This window comes from Paramisgurnus dabryanus, chromosome 7 (genome assembly GCF_030506205.2).
Source record: "Paramisgurnus dabryanus chromosome 7, PD_genome_1.1, whole genome shotgun sequence".
Classification (NCBI taxonomy): domain Eukaryota; kingdom Metazoa; phylum Chordata; class Actinopteri; order Cypriniformes; family Cobitidae; genus Paramisgurnus; species Paramisgurnus dabryanus.
The window spans coordinates 19,631,664-19,643,686 of record NC_133343.1 but is presented as its reverse complement, the minus strand read 5'-3'; the positions used below and the strand labels follow the sequence as shown (position 1 = coordinate 19,643,686).

Here is a 12,023-nt window from a genome sequence, read left to right as displayed (position 1 = left end):
TAACATTCTGTATTTGAGTTTCACAGACGTCATTCAAGATTTGAACGTTTTGAGGTGATTTTTCCTTTACAAAATAGATTCTTACTCATCGGTCTCTAATCGCTACCTTATTTTTTCCAGAGCCCTGTTCGATTATGATATAACAAAGGACTCCGGCCTTCCCAGTCAGGGGCTGAACTTCCGCTTTGGCGACATCCTGCATGTTCTCAATGCCTCAGATGAGGAGTGGTGGCAGGCACGGCATGTGACTCCAGATGGCGAGATGGGCGTCATTCCCAGTAAAAAGAGGTAGGCTCCACCCAGTGCATTCCAGGACATAATCCACCCAGCTTTTTCACCTTGATTGACGCAGTTGTGTGTACTAACTGAAAAACCATCCCTAAAATAGCCTACCCATCACATAGCAAAATAGCCTACCTGGAAACCACCTATTTGTATAGGCAAATTATCCAACACTTACATTTTCTAAACCATTTGCACTGCTAACGCAATGCTATACCACTGAGTTACAAGAACATAAAGCTAAAAAAAAAGTACCACAGTATCTATGCCAAGCAGTCAAATCTTAGACTTTCAATGTCAGTGACTCAGCTCAACAATATGAAAACTATTGAGGCACTTCAGTACACAGGACATTATTGGAGCAATTCAGTTACCGTATGCTTTAATTTGATCCAGGTCACGAGTTTTCCTGATTTTATTAAGTCTTATTTAGAACCTGACTCATGTGCCAGTGTGTTATGATGTCAGAGTCTCTCTGCTTCTCTCCGGTTTTAGATCGTACAGTTGATAATTGACTTCTCACCTCGTTAAAAAAAATTGCCTCTCTCTTGTTTCCTCACTCTTGACTTGTAAACTTGTTGGTTTTGACACACATGGCACAGACAGCCCTGTATTTTTAGAAGCAAGTTGGAATTTCTGTATGTGAAAAGTCTCTTGGTTTCTCCCCAGCCAACGACTAGTAACTTATGTCTATGGCACCTTAAAGATCAGTGCAATAAGTTCAAATATTGTGGTACATTGATAACATTGAATCTTATTGGTTCTCACAGGTCTCTGTAAAATGTGGTTTTCTTTTCTGTATGTCCTCTTTAGGGTGGAGAGAAAAGAAAGGGCCAGATTAAAGACGGTCAAATTTAACTCCAAGACTCGAGACAAAGCGGTACGTCTTTGGCTTGATACAAATACTTGACACAGCAGATGAGTATAAACGAATGCATTATAAACAGGGCGCATGTGTGCGTGCGTGCGTGCGTGCGTGCGTGCGTGCGTGTGTGTGTGTGTGTGTGTGTGTGTTTGGGAGTCCAATAACAAAACCATAACTTTACTTCATAACTAAAACTTGAAAGCATTGTAAATAAGCCTTGTAACCCAGTGGTTCTCAAACTGGGGCGGCGCAAGATGTTGCTGGGGGGCCCCATTTTGACATTTTATTAAATGCATTAATAAAGCAATAAGCCCCAAGAAGCAGTGGGTTACCAGTGCATTTTATAACAGCTAAGGGGCGTTGTTAGGCACAACGCGAATCGGAGTGCCTAAAACCCCCTTAGCTGTTATAAAATGCACTGTAACCCCACTGCTTCGCGGGGGTTATTGCTTTTATAAAACGGTTACTTCATATGCATAACCTTAGCGGGATTTTATAAAATAAAACACAAATAAGCTGTAATTACGTTACTACAAATATTACTCTTCCGCCAAACAAAGTAGTTCCTCAGAATCAAGTGTGACTGAAAAAGACGCAGCAAAGACACAATGAAAATATGATTTAAGACTGTGGTGTTTATTTTATAAACCAACATTCATCTAATTTATACATTAACATTTATATCGTGCAACTGTTGAAGTGATGATCAAATATGCTTGAAAGCATGCTTAACTCTTTCCCCGTCAGCGTTTTTTTTTTTAAGATGCCACCAGGTTTTAGTATAATGCCTTGCAGAAAAATTATCTTCTTTAAATAAACATAAAATGTCAAATGAAAGAACAGACCATCCGCTTTCAAACAACAACAAAAAAACTCGTTTCATCCTACCCTCATTTGGTCTCTTATCACCTTTCAGATTTTTTAGCTAAAAACTGAGATAATTCCATTTTTGTGAATAACTTTTGTAAGAGATCAGATTCAGAGCCTGACGAAAACACGCTGTTTTTAGTGTTGAGTGAATGCGTCATTGTTTAAGTTGGGTAAGATCGCCACCCAGTAGATAGCGGAAATATTAATTTGATGTAGAAACTCCTCAGGGAGCGTTTTCTCTTTATTGATTAGATGACCACAACAATATTTATTGACTGGATATCGCCATAATTTTGCAATTGTATACAAATAAAAAATATGATTAAGACTGTGGTGTTTATTTTCATAAATCAGTACGCAGCAAAAGTGGCGCAGTGATACTTCTGTAATGCGGTCTGAACCGTGGGTTTACCGGGGTATTTTATGACGGCTTAGAACGCGTTTCAACCAATCAGAATGCAGAACCAGAACTGCCCGTTTTATAATTGATCATAAATAATGTGTAATTAAACTTCAGAAAAAATGCTACTTGCCAAACGTCATGGCACTGTATGATTTAATATGTTTTGTTTAATTCAAATTCTAAGTTTGACATTATTTTTATGCCATGAATTTTCTTTGGGGGGGCCGGACAGGGATGCACCCTAAACAGATTTGGGGAGGGGAAGAGACGGGGGGCGCACACCGAAAAGTTTGAGAATCACTGTTGTAACCTAATTAAAAAACATTGTTATACGATGCTGTTTTTAGATGAAGTGTGCTAACAAGATTTGATTTAAATTGTCACACCAGTGAAATGTGTAAAGCCAAAACTCTTCTCACATAAGACAACTAACAGCTGGCAAGTGTAAACTCTGAGCATGTTTATTGGATTAGGTGATGTGTCATTCTTCATGAAAGTTTCTCTCTGTGAAATTAATTATAATCTATTTTAACTCGATGTACAGTAGCGTGTACTAATCCTGTGCCTCCACAAGACTCTCCTTTGAGAGGTTTCTAATAGCATGTGACATTGACTCTTTAGCCTGTGCTGCAAAGTTCTGTATAGCGAGCATCTTCTTTACCTGTATCCACACGTATAGCATTTTCTACTCCATTAACTACTGCAGCATGTCTCCATATACAGACATACTGTATATATATAGTACAAAGATATATACGCTTGCCATTGATGTCAAACTGCTCTCCACATGCATGTTGGCTTATTTTTCTCATACAGTACTCAACAGTGTCTAATATCTGCATGTCCTTGACTTTGTCCTAAATGCATAAACCTACTATAATGTTTGTGGGATCTCCTTGGTGGTGTTTACCTGATGTTTAGTAATCCCTCATAATTTCACCTGTGTCTGTGTCCATTTCCAAACCAAGATTTTGTTTTATACCATTTTAGTTAATTTGGGGCAATTCGGCATCATTTTATTAGTAGGTGATGGCCACAGAATCAGAAACATGGGCATCTGTTAAGTTGGGCATTTATTCCTAACTATATACACCCAACTCCATTCCATCTGTTCTTCCTTTTTTGTTCTCCCTACCTCCTCCACCCCACCCCTTCCTTCTCAGCAGTCGCTCAATGACAAGCGTAGAAAGAACCTCTTTTCGCGAAAATTCACTTTCTACAAGACCAAGGACCCCAGCGAGCAGGAAACGAGCGATGCGGATCGTAAGTACCTTAACCGTGGCACAAACCAGCACTGGGCAGTACAGGACAGGGTAGCGTCACACACCCGACACACCGTTGGACAAAACTCCTGCGCATGCAACAACCTGAAACGCATTCAGTGGCTATGGAGATCCATTATCTTATGGATAAGATCCATGGACAGCATCTCTGTTTGTTTTTATTGAACCAGGCGTTGGCAGCCATTTGATTTGGGCTTGTTGTATGGCAGGGGGTTTGTTCAGTGGTAAGACCAGATGTGTTGTTCCAGTAATCATTGTTATTTTTGTGGTTTTCTTCTGTCTTTTTTGCTCTCTGCTGACTGATCTGCAGGACCTGAGTGACGACAAAGGCTTGAGTAAGTCAAAAAAGGCAACAGCAGACCTGTACGCTCTCTGGCCTTACTAAAAACTCATTTAATACCTCAGAAAACAACCCTCTAGCAGTTATAAATGAGAATCTTTGGTCTTGTCTCTGGAGCCTGTGTTTTGTCTGTGTGGATATTAAAGCCCTAAACACAGTATGCGACAAGATGCAAGCAGACGGGTTGCAATTCTGCTTTTCTGTATTTCCAATACACTTGTTTCAAATGAGTTGGGTTTACTGTTGCTCATACGTAGGGTTAGGAATTTGAACACCTTGTGTTATTCCTAATACTAGGTATTAAACTTGTCCTGCTCCCCTATATGTGAACCTGCCTGTGAAATCCCAGCTAAAGTCATTTTCGTGATATATTGTTTTCTACATATTCTACAAATAACCTTGATGTCTTTAATACTGACTAAGGTCATTTCAACAATTACAATTTAAGTGAAATCAATAATTCAAACCAAACTAGATTGAGACTTTAACCTGGATTTTACAGACAGGGTCACATACTATTAAGCAATTATTTGGTATTACAAATATGTGCAAAAATACCATTGTTTTACAATAAAAAGTGAACCCATGCAATGTACATGGACTAGAACAGATCAGTTAAATTTATGGGTGGGCTCTTTTGACTTAAAATGTCAGTATGTTATCACTTATACAAAAGCAACCATCCACAACACCCTAGCATTATATGGAGAATTTTACACTGGCAAGTGTAATTCACATTTCCCTGTGTAAAAATGTGATTACTGCTATGATTCTACATTACAGAGAGGTCAAGGGTCATTTTAATTTAAAAAAACTGAATGGATTCCCCACAAATGATGTTATTGTCAGAAGTTTCTTAAAAGCAGCATGTAATGTATGTAAACAAAGCTTATGTAAAATATAAGTAGCTTATTTTTTACTTTTCCAAATGTTTAGTATGTTTGTCCTTTTCTGGACTGCTATGCAAGACACTTTTGGGTGGTGGAGTGAAGCCCCTCTGTCCATTAAAGTTCAACGCACCATGGCCGTGCTAAGAATGTGGAAGACTGCTTAAAGGATAATTCCGGTATTTAACACTTTGAGTCTCATTTCTGGTTTGTTTTGGATGAACTACAGTGATGGACACAGAAATTTTGACAATGGGTCGTGTCTTGAGTTTTTGACTCGTTTAGAAGCGTCTCTTGACTGCTTCAGAATGGAAGTCAATGACCATGCACAAACATGTCATTAAAACAACACTTAACGTTCATTTTCAAAACTGTACTACTCACCGAGTAGTTTGTGGTGTTCGTTGATGATTAAAAACAAATATATTGGCGCAATGTATGATTTCAATCCGTGTTATTTGCTATAGTGGAACTATTTTTTCAGATACCTCACAACCGCGTATATACTTCCGCTCTATATTTGAGTCTGAAGCATTAGCAGCACACTCGGCATGCCTGTCACGCGTCCTGCGAGAACAGCATTAGTGAAACAAAACACAAGAGCACTTTTAATAAGGTAGCCTTACATTTTTCTAACAAACAAACACTCCCGTATCAGAAATTAACAGCACAGTAATTACTGACAACGTAAAGGGTAACTGTTAGGCTATTTAAATAAAACAACGAAAATAAATGAACGAAGTTCAACAAACTAATAAAACGGTAGCATACTTTCCAAATTATGTTTATTTATAACACTTACACCATCCAATATGTTTTTTCATCAGCAGAACAATAAAGAAGATATTTGCAGAAACACCAGTGCTCTGTCATGCAAGTCAACCGATCCGCACACTTTAAGAGCTAAAGCATATATATCCAATACAACAGTAATCCCCCATAACTCCGTGTGACATATTGACGTCTTGTGAAGCACATCAATCAGTTTTTGCAAGAAACTGAACGTTATTTACAACACTATTAGCGTGAATGCCAAAGCAGGAAGCGCGCTTTCCGTTTGAGGCGATCTCTTCCACTGGTGGCGTTTGGTGGCTGTTGGCTATGGATGTTGGTCTCTCTGCGCCACCTATAGAGCGGGAGCGTGAAGCGCACTTCCTGCTTGGCAAAAGCTCTGCATTAACGCTGTGAAATATTAATATATATATATACGAATCTCAAAACTGAAAATCGAATGTCAATCCACGGAACAAATATTCAAATATTCTGGTCCAGCCCTACAAATATGGGAAAAAATTCTTCTGAGAGAAACCGAGCGAAAAAACTACAACCACATGTAAACGACCCTTTTCTGTTTCCCAGTGGCGGAGTGATATATCAGCGAGCAATGAGTCTTACAAGAGAGATCAATGGAATTTTACAAAATGCCAAATAAAACACGACAGAAACTGTATTTCGCTTCACAGCTTGTTTTTAAACATCAACGAACACCACGCACCACTCGGTGAGTAGTACAGTTTTGAAAATGAACGTTAAGTGTTGTTTTAATGACATGTTTGTGCATGGTCATTGACTTCCATTCTGAAGCAGTCAAGAGACGCTTCTAAACAAGTCAAAAACTCAAGACACGACCTTTTGTCAAAATTTCTGTGTCCATCACTGTAGTTCATCCAAAATAAACCAGAAATGAGACCCAAAGTGTTAAATACCGGAATTATCCTTTAATGTGCTGTCACACAATTTAAAACAATATTAAAACAGACATTCAAAGCTTCATACTGTATATCCTGCACAGTTTCTTAACACTGCCATCTGCTGGTGATGCCCTGAGTGTTGCATCTGTCATATATCTGCAATAAGTCTGTGCCTTTAGTGTTGGTGGTGTTTATTTTCCCTTTTTATGGTTTCAGAGCATGTAACTTCTAATGCCAGCGATAGTGAGAGTAGTTACCGTAAGTGTGTCTTCCCTTTTATTTCCTTTCATTATCACCATTTGAGTGTATTCTGTTAATCTTTTTAAACCTTATGGGGCGTTTTCCCAGACAGGCATTAGACTAGTCCAATAGATGTTAGAGCTGTCCAAACTGAAAACAACTTGCACTGACATATCTTAAAATGCATCATTGCTCTTTGTTTTGCCTCAAAATGCACACAAGTGATGTTTTTAGCAAAAGCATGTTTGTTATAACTAGTTACATTTCCTAATTAAACTAAGGTCTAGTCCTGGCTTAGGGTAATCCCTGTCCGGGAAACCACCCCCATAAGTTTCAATGCTCAATTCCCTCTCCGCACACACACACTTGCAGTCAAGATTTTGCAAAAATGTTTTATTTTATTTAGTGCTGGGCATAGATTCATCTAGATTAATCTCATACAAAATAAAAGTAATTTTTTGCATAATATATGACTTTGTGCTGTGTAAATATTATGTATATTAAAACACATACATGTACATTTAAGAAATGTTTTATTATAAATATATAATATAATATAAAAATATACATAAATATATATACACATGTAAATATTTCTTAAATACATACATGAATGTGTGTGTATTTATATATACAAAATTACACACAGCACAAACTCGTATATAATATGTTATGCAAAAAAATACTTTTATTTTGTGTGAGATTAAATCTAGATTAATCTATGCCCAGCACTATTTTTATTTAAAGAAATGCTTTAATGTTCTAGGACAAAAGACAAAGCAAACCAGATAGCAAAAACATAAATAGCAAAATCAAATAAACAACAGAAATCTTTCTCTCTACCCATATAAAATGGCAATATTAAGTAACAATCCTTCAGTGCGTTATACTTTATAGCTTGGTTTGTTATTCATGATAGTTTTATGTGACAATACAGGTGCTGACTTTGTTATCTGTGCACCTTGCTACTTAGTGATCAGGCCAAGGACACAACACATTATGCCCTAGCCCTAGAACATTATCTTAAAAATATCATTACACAGGCTTTCAAACAATAGTTTAATAAACCACGGCCATGCACATTGAGTGGTCTTAAAAACCTCTTGAACTTTTCTTAAATGCTGCAAGCCTCTTAAATCTAACTCATTTGAATAGTGCTAAAACAATTGTATTTGATGTTGAGAACAGTAAACTCTGAACAGCACAGTATGTATTGAATTCAGTAAACTGTTTTTATACAGTGACTAAGTAAAACATTCAGGAAAATTTAATTTAGAGGTAAATACTACCCGAATTCAATTACATGGATTCATTTTCTGTTTACAAGGACATGTTGGTTATTAATTCTAGGAGCTTTTTCAATAAGTAGTGCATGTACAGTTCAGTTCATAGCAATTAACTTAATCTGGGTTTATGCATGCATGCTGGATAAATGAGGTGTAGGGTGAAGTGTATAATTTTGGTGAAATTGTGAAGTGTATAATTGTTACAATTATACCAAATTATTACCTTTTTTAATACTTATTAAAGTCAAATAAGTGTGTGTCGAAACAGTTTAGTGCTGAGTTAATTGCAATTAATCTCATACAAAATAAAAGTAAGTTTTTGCATAATATAAATATATATATATATGTGTGTGTGTACTGTGTGGACAGTAATTAGTATGTATATTTAAACACACACACATACATGTATACATTTCAGAGATTTTGTATATCTTTTTTAAATGTTTTTTTAAATATAGAATATTTAAAAATATAAATATATATATATATATATATATATACATGTGTTTGTTTTTTTAAATACATAACAAAAAATGTGTGTGTGTTTATATACATAATAATTACACACTTATATATTATACAAAAAAATAACTTTTATTTTGTATGCGATGAAAATTTGAACAAACATTGCTCTGCCTGTTTTGATTATTCCAAACATCCCATCACAGAAGTGATGGTGACTGGAGATTTTGGGAATGTTCTGTATATATAAAAAAAAGAGTCATTTTTGTATTTTCTTAATATATGTGACAAATTAACACTTTTCCTTTAACTTTTATAGTTTTACTATATATAATACATGAGGATTTTATGCTAACTTAAGTGGTTTTGTCTGTACTAGGTGGACAGGAAGACTATGTTCTTTCTTATGAGATGGTCACACAACAGGAAGGTAATCATCTTTTACAACATTTAAGAGTTTCCATATACAGTATATTGTGATAAATTAGTTTTTAAAACTTAATCGTGTGGGGTGTTGTTGAATAATTGTTTATAAGATTCTTATCGTGCTTTACAGTAAATTACTCTCGTCCGGTCATTATCCTCGGACCAATGAAAGACCGAATTAATGATGATCTGATCTCCGAGTTTCCCGACAAGTTTGGATCCTGCGTTCCCCGTGAGTACCTAACTTTGAGTGGACTTTTACCTAATTATCTTGCACCAATGTTGTCGTCATTATTTGCATATCCTGAGATGGACACCGTTCTGTCCACAGACACGACTAGACCAAAGCGAGACTATGAGGTTGATGGCAGAGACTATCATTTTGTTATATCAAGAGAGCAAATGGAAAAAGACATTCAGGATCATAAGTTCATTGAAGCAGGTCAATATAACAATCACCTGTACGGGACGAGCGTGCAGTCAGTACGAGAGGTTGCAGAAAAGGTAAGCAATTTCAGCGTTGTTAGGAAGTAATAAAAAACTTATGGCTGTAATAAAAAAGCGTTTCTTATGACCTGTTGATTTGCATCATGCACTGTTTCCTAATTTTTTTCTCTCTTGACAATCTCTTTCTTTTCTTTTTTTAAGGGCAAACACTGCATACTGGATGTCTCTGGCAACGCCATCAAACGACTTCAGTTAGCACAGCTCTACCCTATTGCTGTGTTTGTGAAACCAAAATCAGTGGAGAATATTTTGTACGTTATTTTGTAAACAAACAAATAGGTTTTAAAATCTGATTAAAACCAAGAAATATATAGATGTTTAAATTCTGTAAAAATGTAACATTTATATAAAATAAATAACTCAAGCCATTAGCATTAAATTAACATTTATTTTACAGGAGAGCTCTTCAGTCTCACTATAAACAGAATACACAACAGATGCATAACTTGATCATTGTTAAATGATTGGTTTTGAAGTGAAGATACTATTAAATTATTTTGTGTGTCCTTCTTAGAGAGATGAATAAGAGGTTACTAGAAGAACAAGGCAGGAAGACTTATGACAGAGCTATGAAGCTGGAGCAAGAGTTTCTAGAGCACTTCACCGGTAAGAAAGAATTAATGAATAAGTGATTGCATTTGACCCCTTTATTTGTCTTATGACCCATTTATGTAATCTTCTGTTTATCAGAACTTTCACATATCTCTTCTTATCAAATTTGTCCCTTGCATTTCTTTAGCCATTGTACAAGGGGACACATTGGAAGAGATCTACAACCAGGTTAAACAAATCATCGAGGAGCAGTCTGGACCGTACATTTTGGTACCAGCCAAAGAGAAATTGTGAGATGGCTGGAGACAAAAGAAACGTTTCTTTTTTGTATTATTTTTCTTTCTGTATTCTTTTTTATACTTACCTGGCCTGCTGCTTGCATTGGCTTTCTGACCCCCAAGCATAGGAAATAAGTTTTCTTTGGATTGGCTTGGGTTCGGGCTCATGGTGGTTTTTTCAGCCACCTGTTTCTCATGCCTCTCTGTAAGACTGCTGTCTAGATCTCGCACCCCAATCTCTGCATTCGTCCTCCAGTGGGGCGAGATTTTTCTGACTTTACTGGACAGATTGAACGGTACGATTCCTTAATGTTTAAGGGAGGTGATTTACTCGAAGGAAAAACAATTGCATCGTATACATTTTGGTTTGTATGTTTTCTTACCTAATATGAACAGAGGTTAATGTTTTTTTTATGTTTCTTGACACCCTGAAAACACAAGAGGCAACACTTTGCACGTTTCAGCGTTACGAGCATGTTTCAGACTATTGTTTTTTTTTTTATTGACACGTGTTCTTATGGTTTCGTCAGATGGATTTACACTACACGAATTACACGCACCGTAATTATTTTGTTTATCTTTTTATCTCGTAAGATGTCCCATTCGCTTTACTCAACTGATTTCACAAGTGCACAAAGAGGACAAAAACATTTGGCACAAAATTCTTTTTATAATAAATGTCTATTTGTACATTTTAATAAAGGTGCATATGAGAGTAGCTTTTAGTAAAGGTGAAAAGGAACTGCTTACTATTACCTTTATGTTTCGAAAACCAGGTGATGACATATTCTTACTTCTGAAAACAGCAATGCAAATAAGAGAGTATAAATTGTAATGTATATTCAACCCTCGGTATACTGCCTATTTTGTTATAATAAAAGTCTATATTGAGCTTTTTAATTAAACTACACCAATGGGAATTATTTTCTTTATTAATGTTAAACATACATGCATATGAATATGTATGTAAATAAATGGATATATGTAAGTATAAATGGATATAAATCTATATTTTGTTTTACTTATACAACCATTTCTTTAGTTGCTTTTGGTTGGTTTTTATGCAAAAGACACTTTCACGGGACACTTGAGCTACATGGTGGTGTTTATATTGCAAGCTGAAAACTCAAGTTGGCAGTTTGTATAGTCTCCAGCCCTCTCTCTTGTGTAGTTATATCATAGATACTTTTTTCATGTGACATGCATGATTTCTCCAAGCAATAGTTGTTACACATTAAATATGAGCGAGAAGCGGGGCAGAGGGCTTCTGTTTTTAACAGAGGTTGTGAAAACTTTTAGAGTTAGCATGAATTGTAAACGTTAGAGGCTTGTAGATTCTTGCCTCCGTGTTTGTGAACTTATTGATTGCCCATAGCTGAAGAGAGATTTGCTTTGCCACTCTCTAACGCGAGCTTTTAATTCTCCACCAGAGGGCGCACTGACAGCATCCCTCGGAAATGATTGTTTACTAAAAGATTGCATCTCTAACTTGTCACCATTGCTTTCTAACACATTTTTGACTGGATTGTGTAAATAATCTGCCAACTTGATTCATTCCATTTGTCAAAGAGGAGAACAGCTAATAAAAAAATTTCTCATACATGGTGTTTTTGAATGTACCTTTTTTCATTGTTATAAGTAACTAAATTAT

General features: G+C 36.2%; 1 protein-coding gene across 17 annotated transcripts in view; it reads left to right on the top strand.

Annotated features, from left to right (window-relative positions):
- Positions 1 to 11,972, top strand: part of dlg1a (discs large MAGUK scaffold protein 1a) — a 151,310-nt gene extending 139,338 nt beyond the window's left edge. For 12 of the 17 annotated variants that reach the window (XM_065240299.2, XM_065240310.2, XM_065240305.2 and 9 more), the window contains 10 exons: positions 121 to 288; positions 1,096 to 1,162; positions 3,587 to 3,683; positions 6,838 to 6,879; positions 8,989 to 9,039; positions 9,166 to 9,267; positions 9,367 to 9,539; positions 9,684 to 9,793; positions 10,057 to 10,148; positions 10,282 to 11,972. In XM_065240299.2, coding sequence (XP_065096371.1) covers positions 121 to 288; positions 1,096 to 1,162; positions 3,587 to 3,683; positions 6,838 to 6,879; positions 8,989 to 9,039; positions 9,166 to 9,267; positions 9,367 to 9,539; positions 9,684 to 9,793; positions 10,057 to 10,148; positions 10,282 to 10,388 — 1,009 coding nt within the window. In that variant the 3' untranslated portion in view covers positions 10,389 to 11,972. Of the gene's footprint in view, positions 1 to 120; positions 289 to 1,095; positions 1,163 to 3,586; positions 3,684 to 4,013; positions 4,039 to 6,837; positions 6,880 to 8,988; positions 9,040 to 9,165; positions 9,268 to 9,366; positions 9,540 to 9,683; positions 9,794 to 10,056; positions 10,149 to 10,281 lie in introns of all 17 variants that reach the window. The other 5 variants (XM_065240302.2, XM_065240319.2, XM_065240362.2 and 2 more) reach the window with 2 other exon arrangements.
- The last annotated feature ends 51 nt before the right edge of the window (positions 11,973 to 12,023 follow it).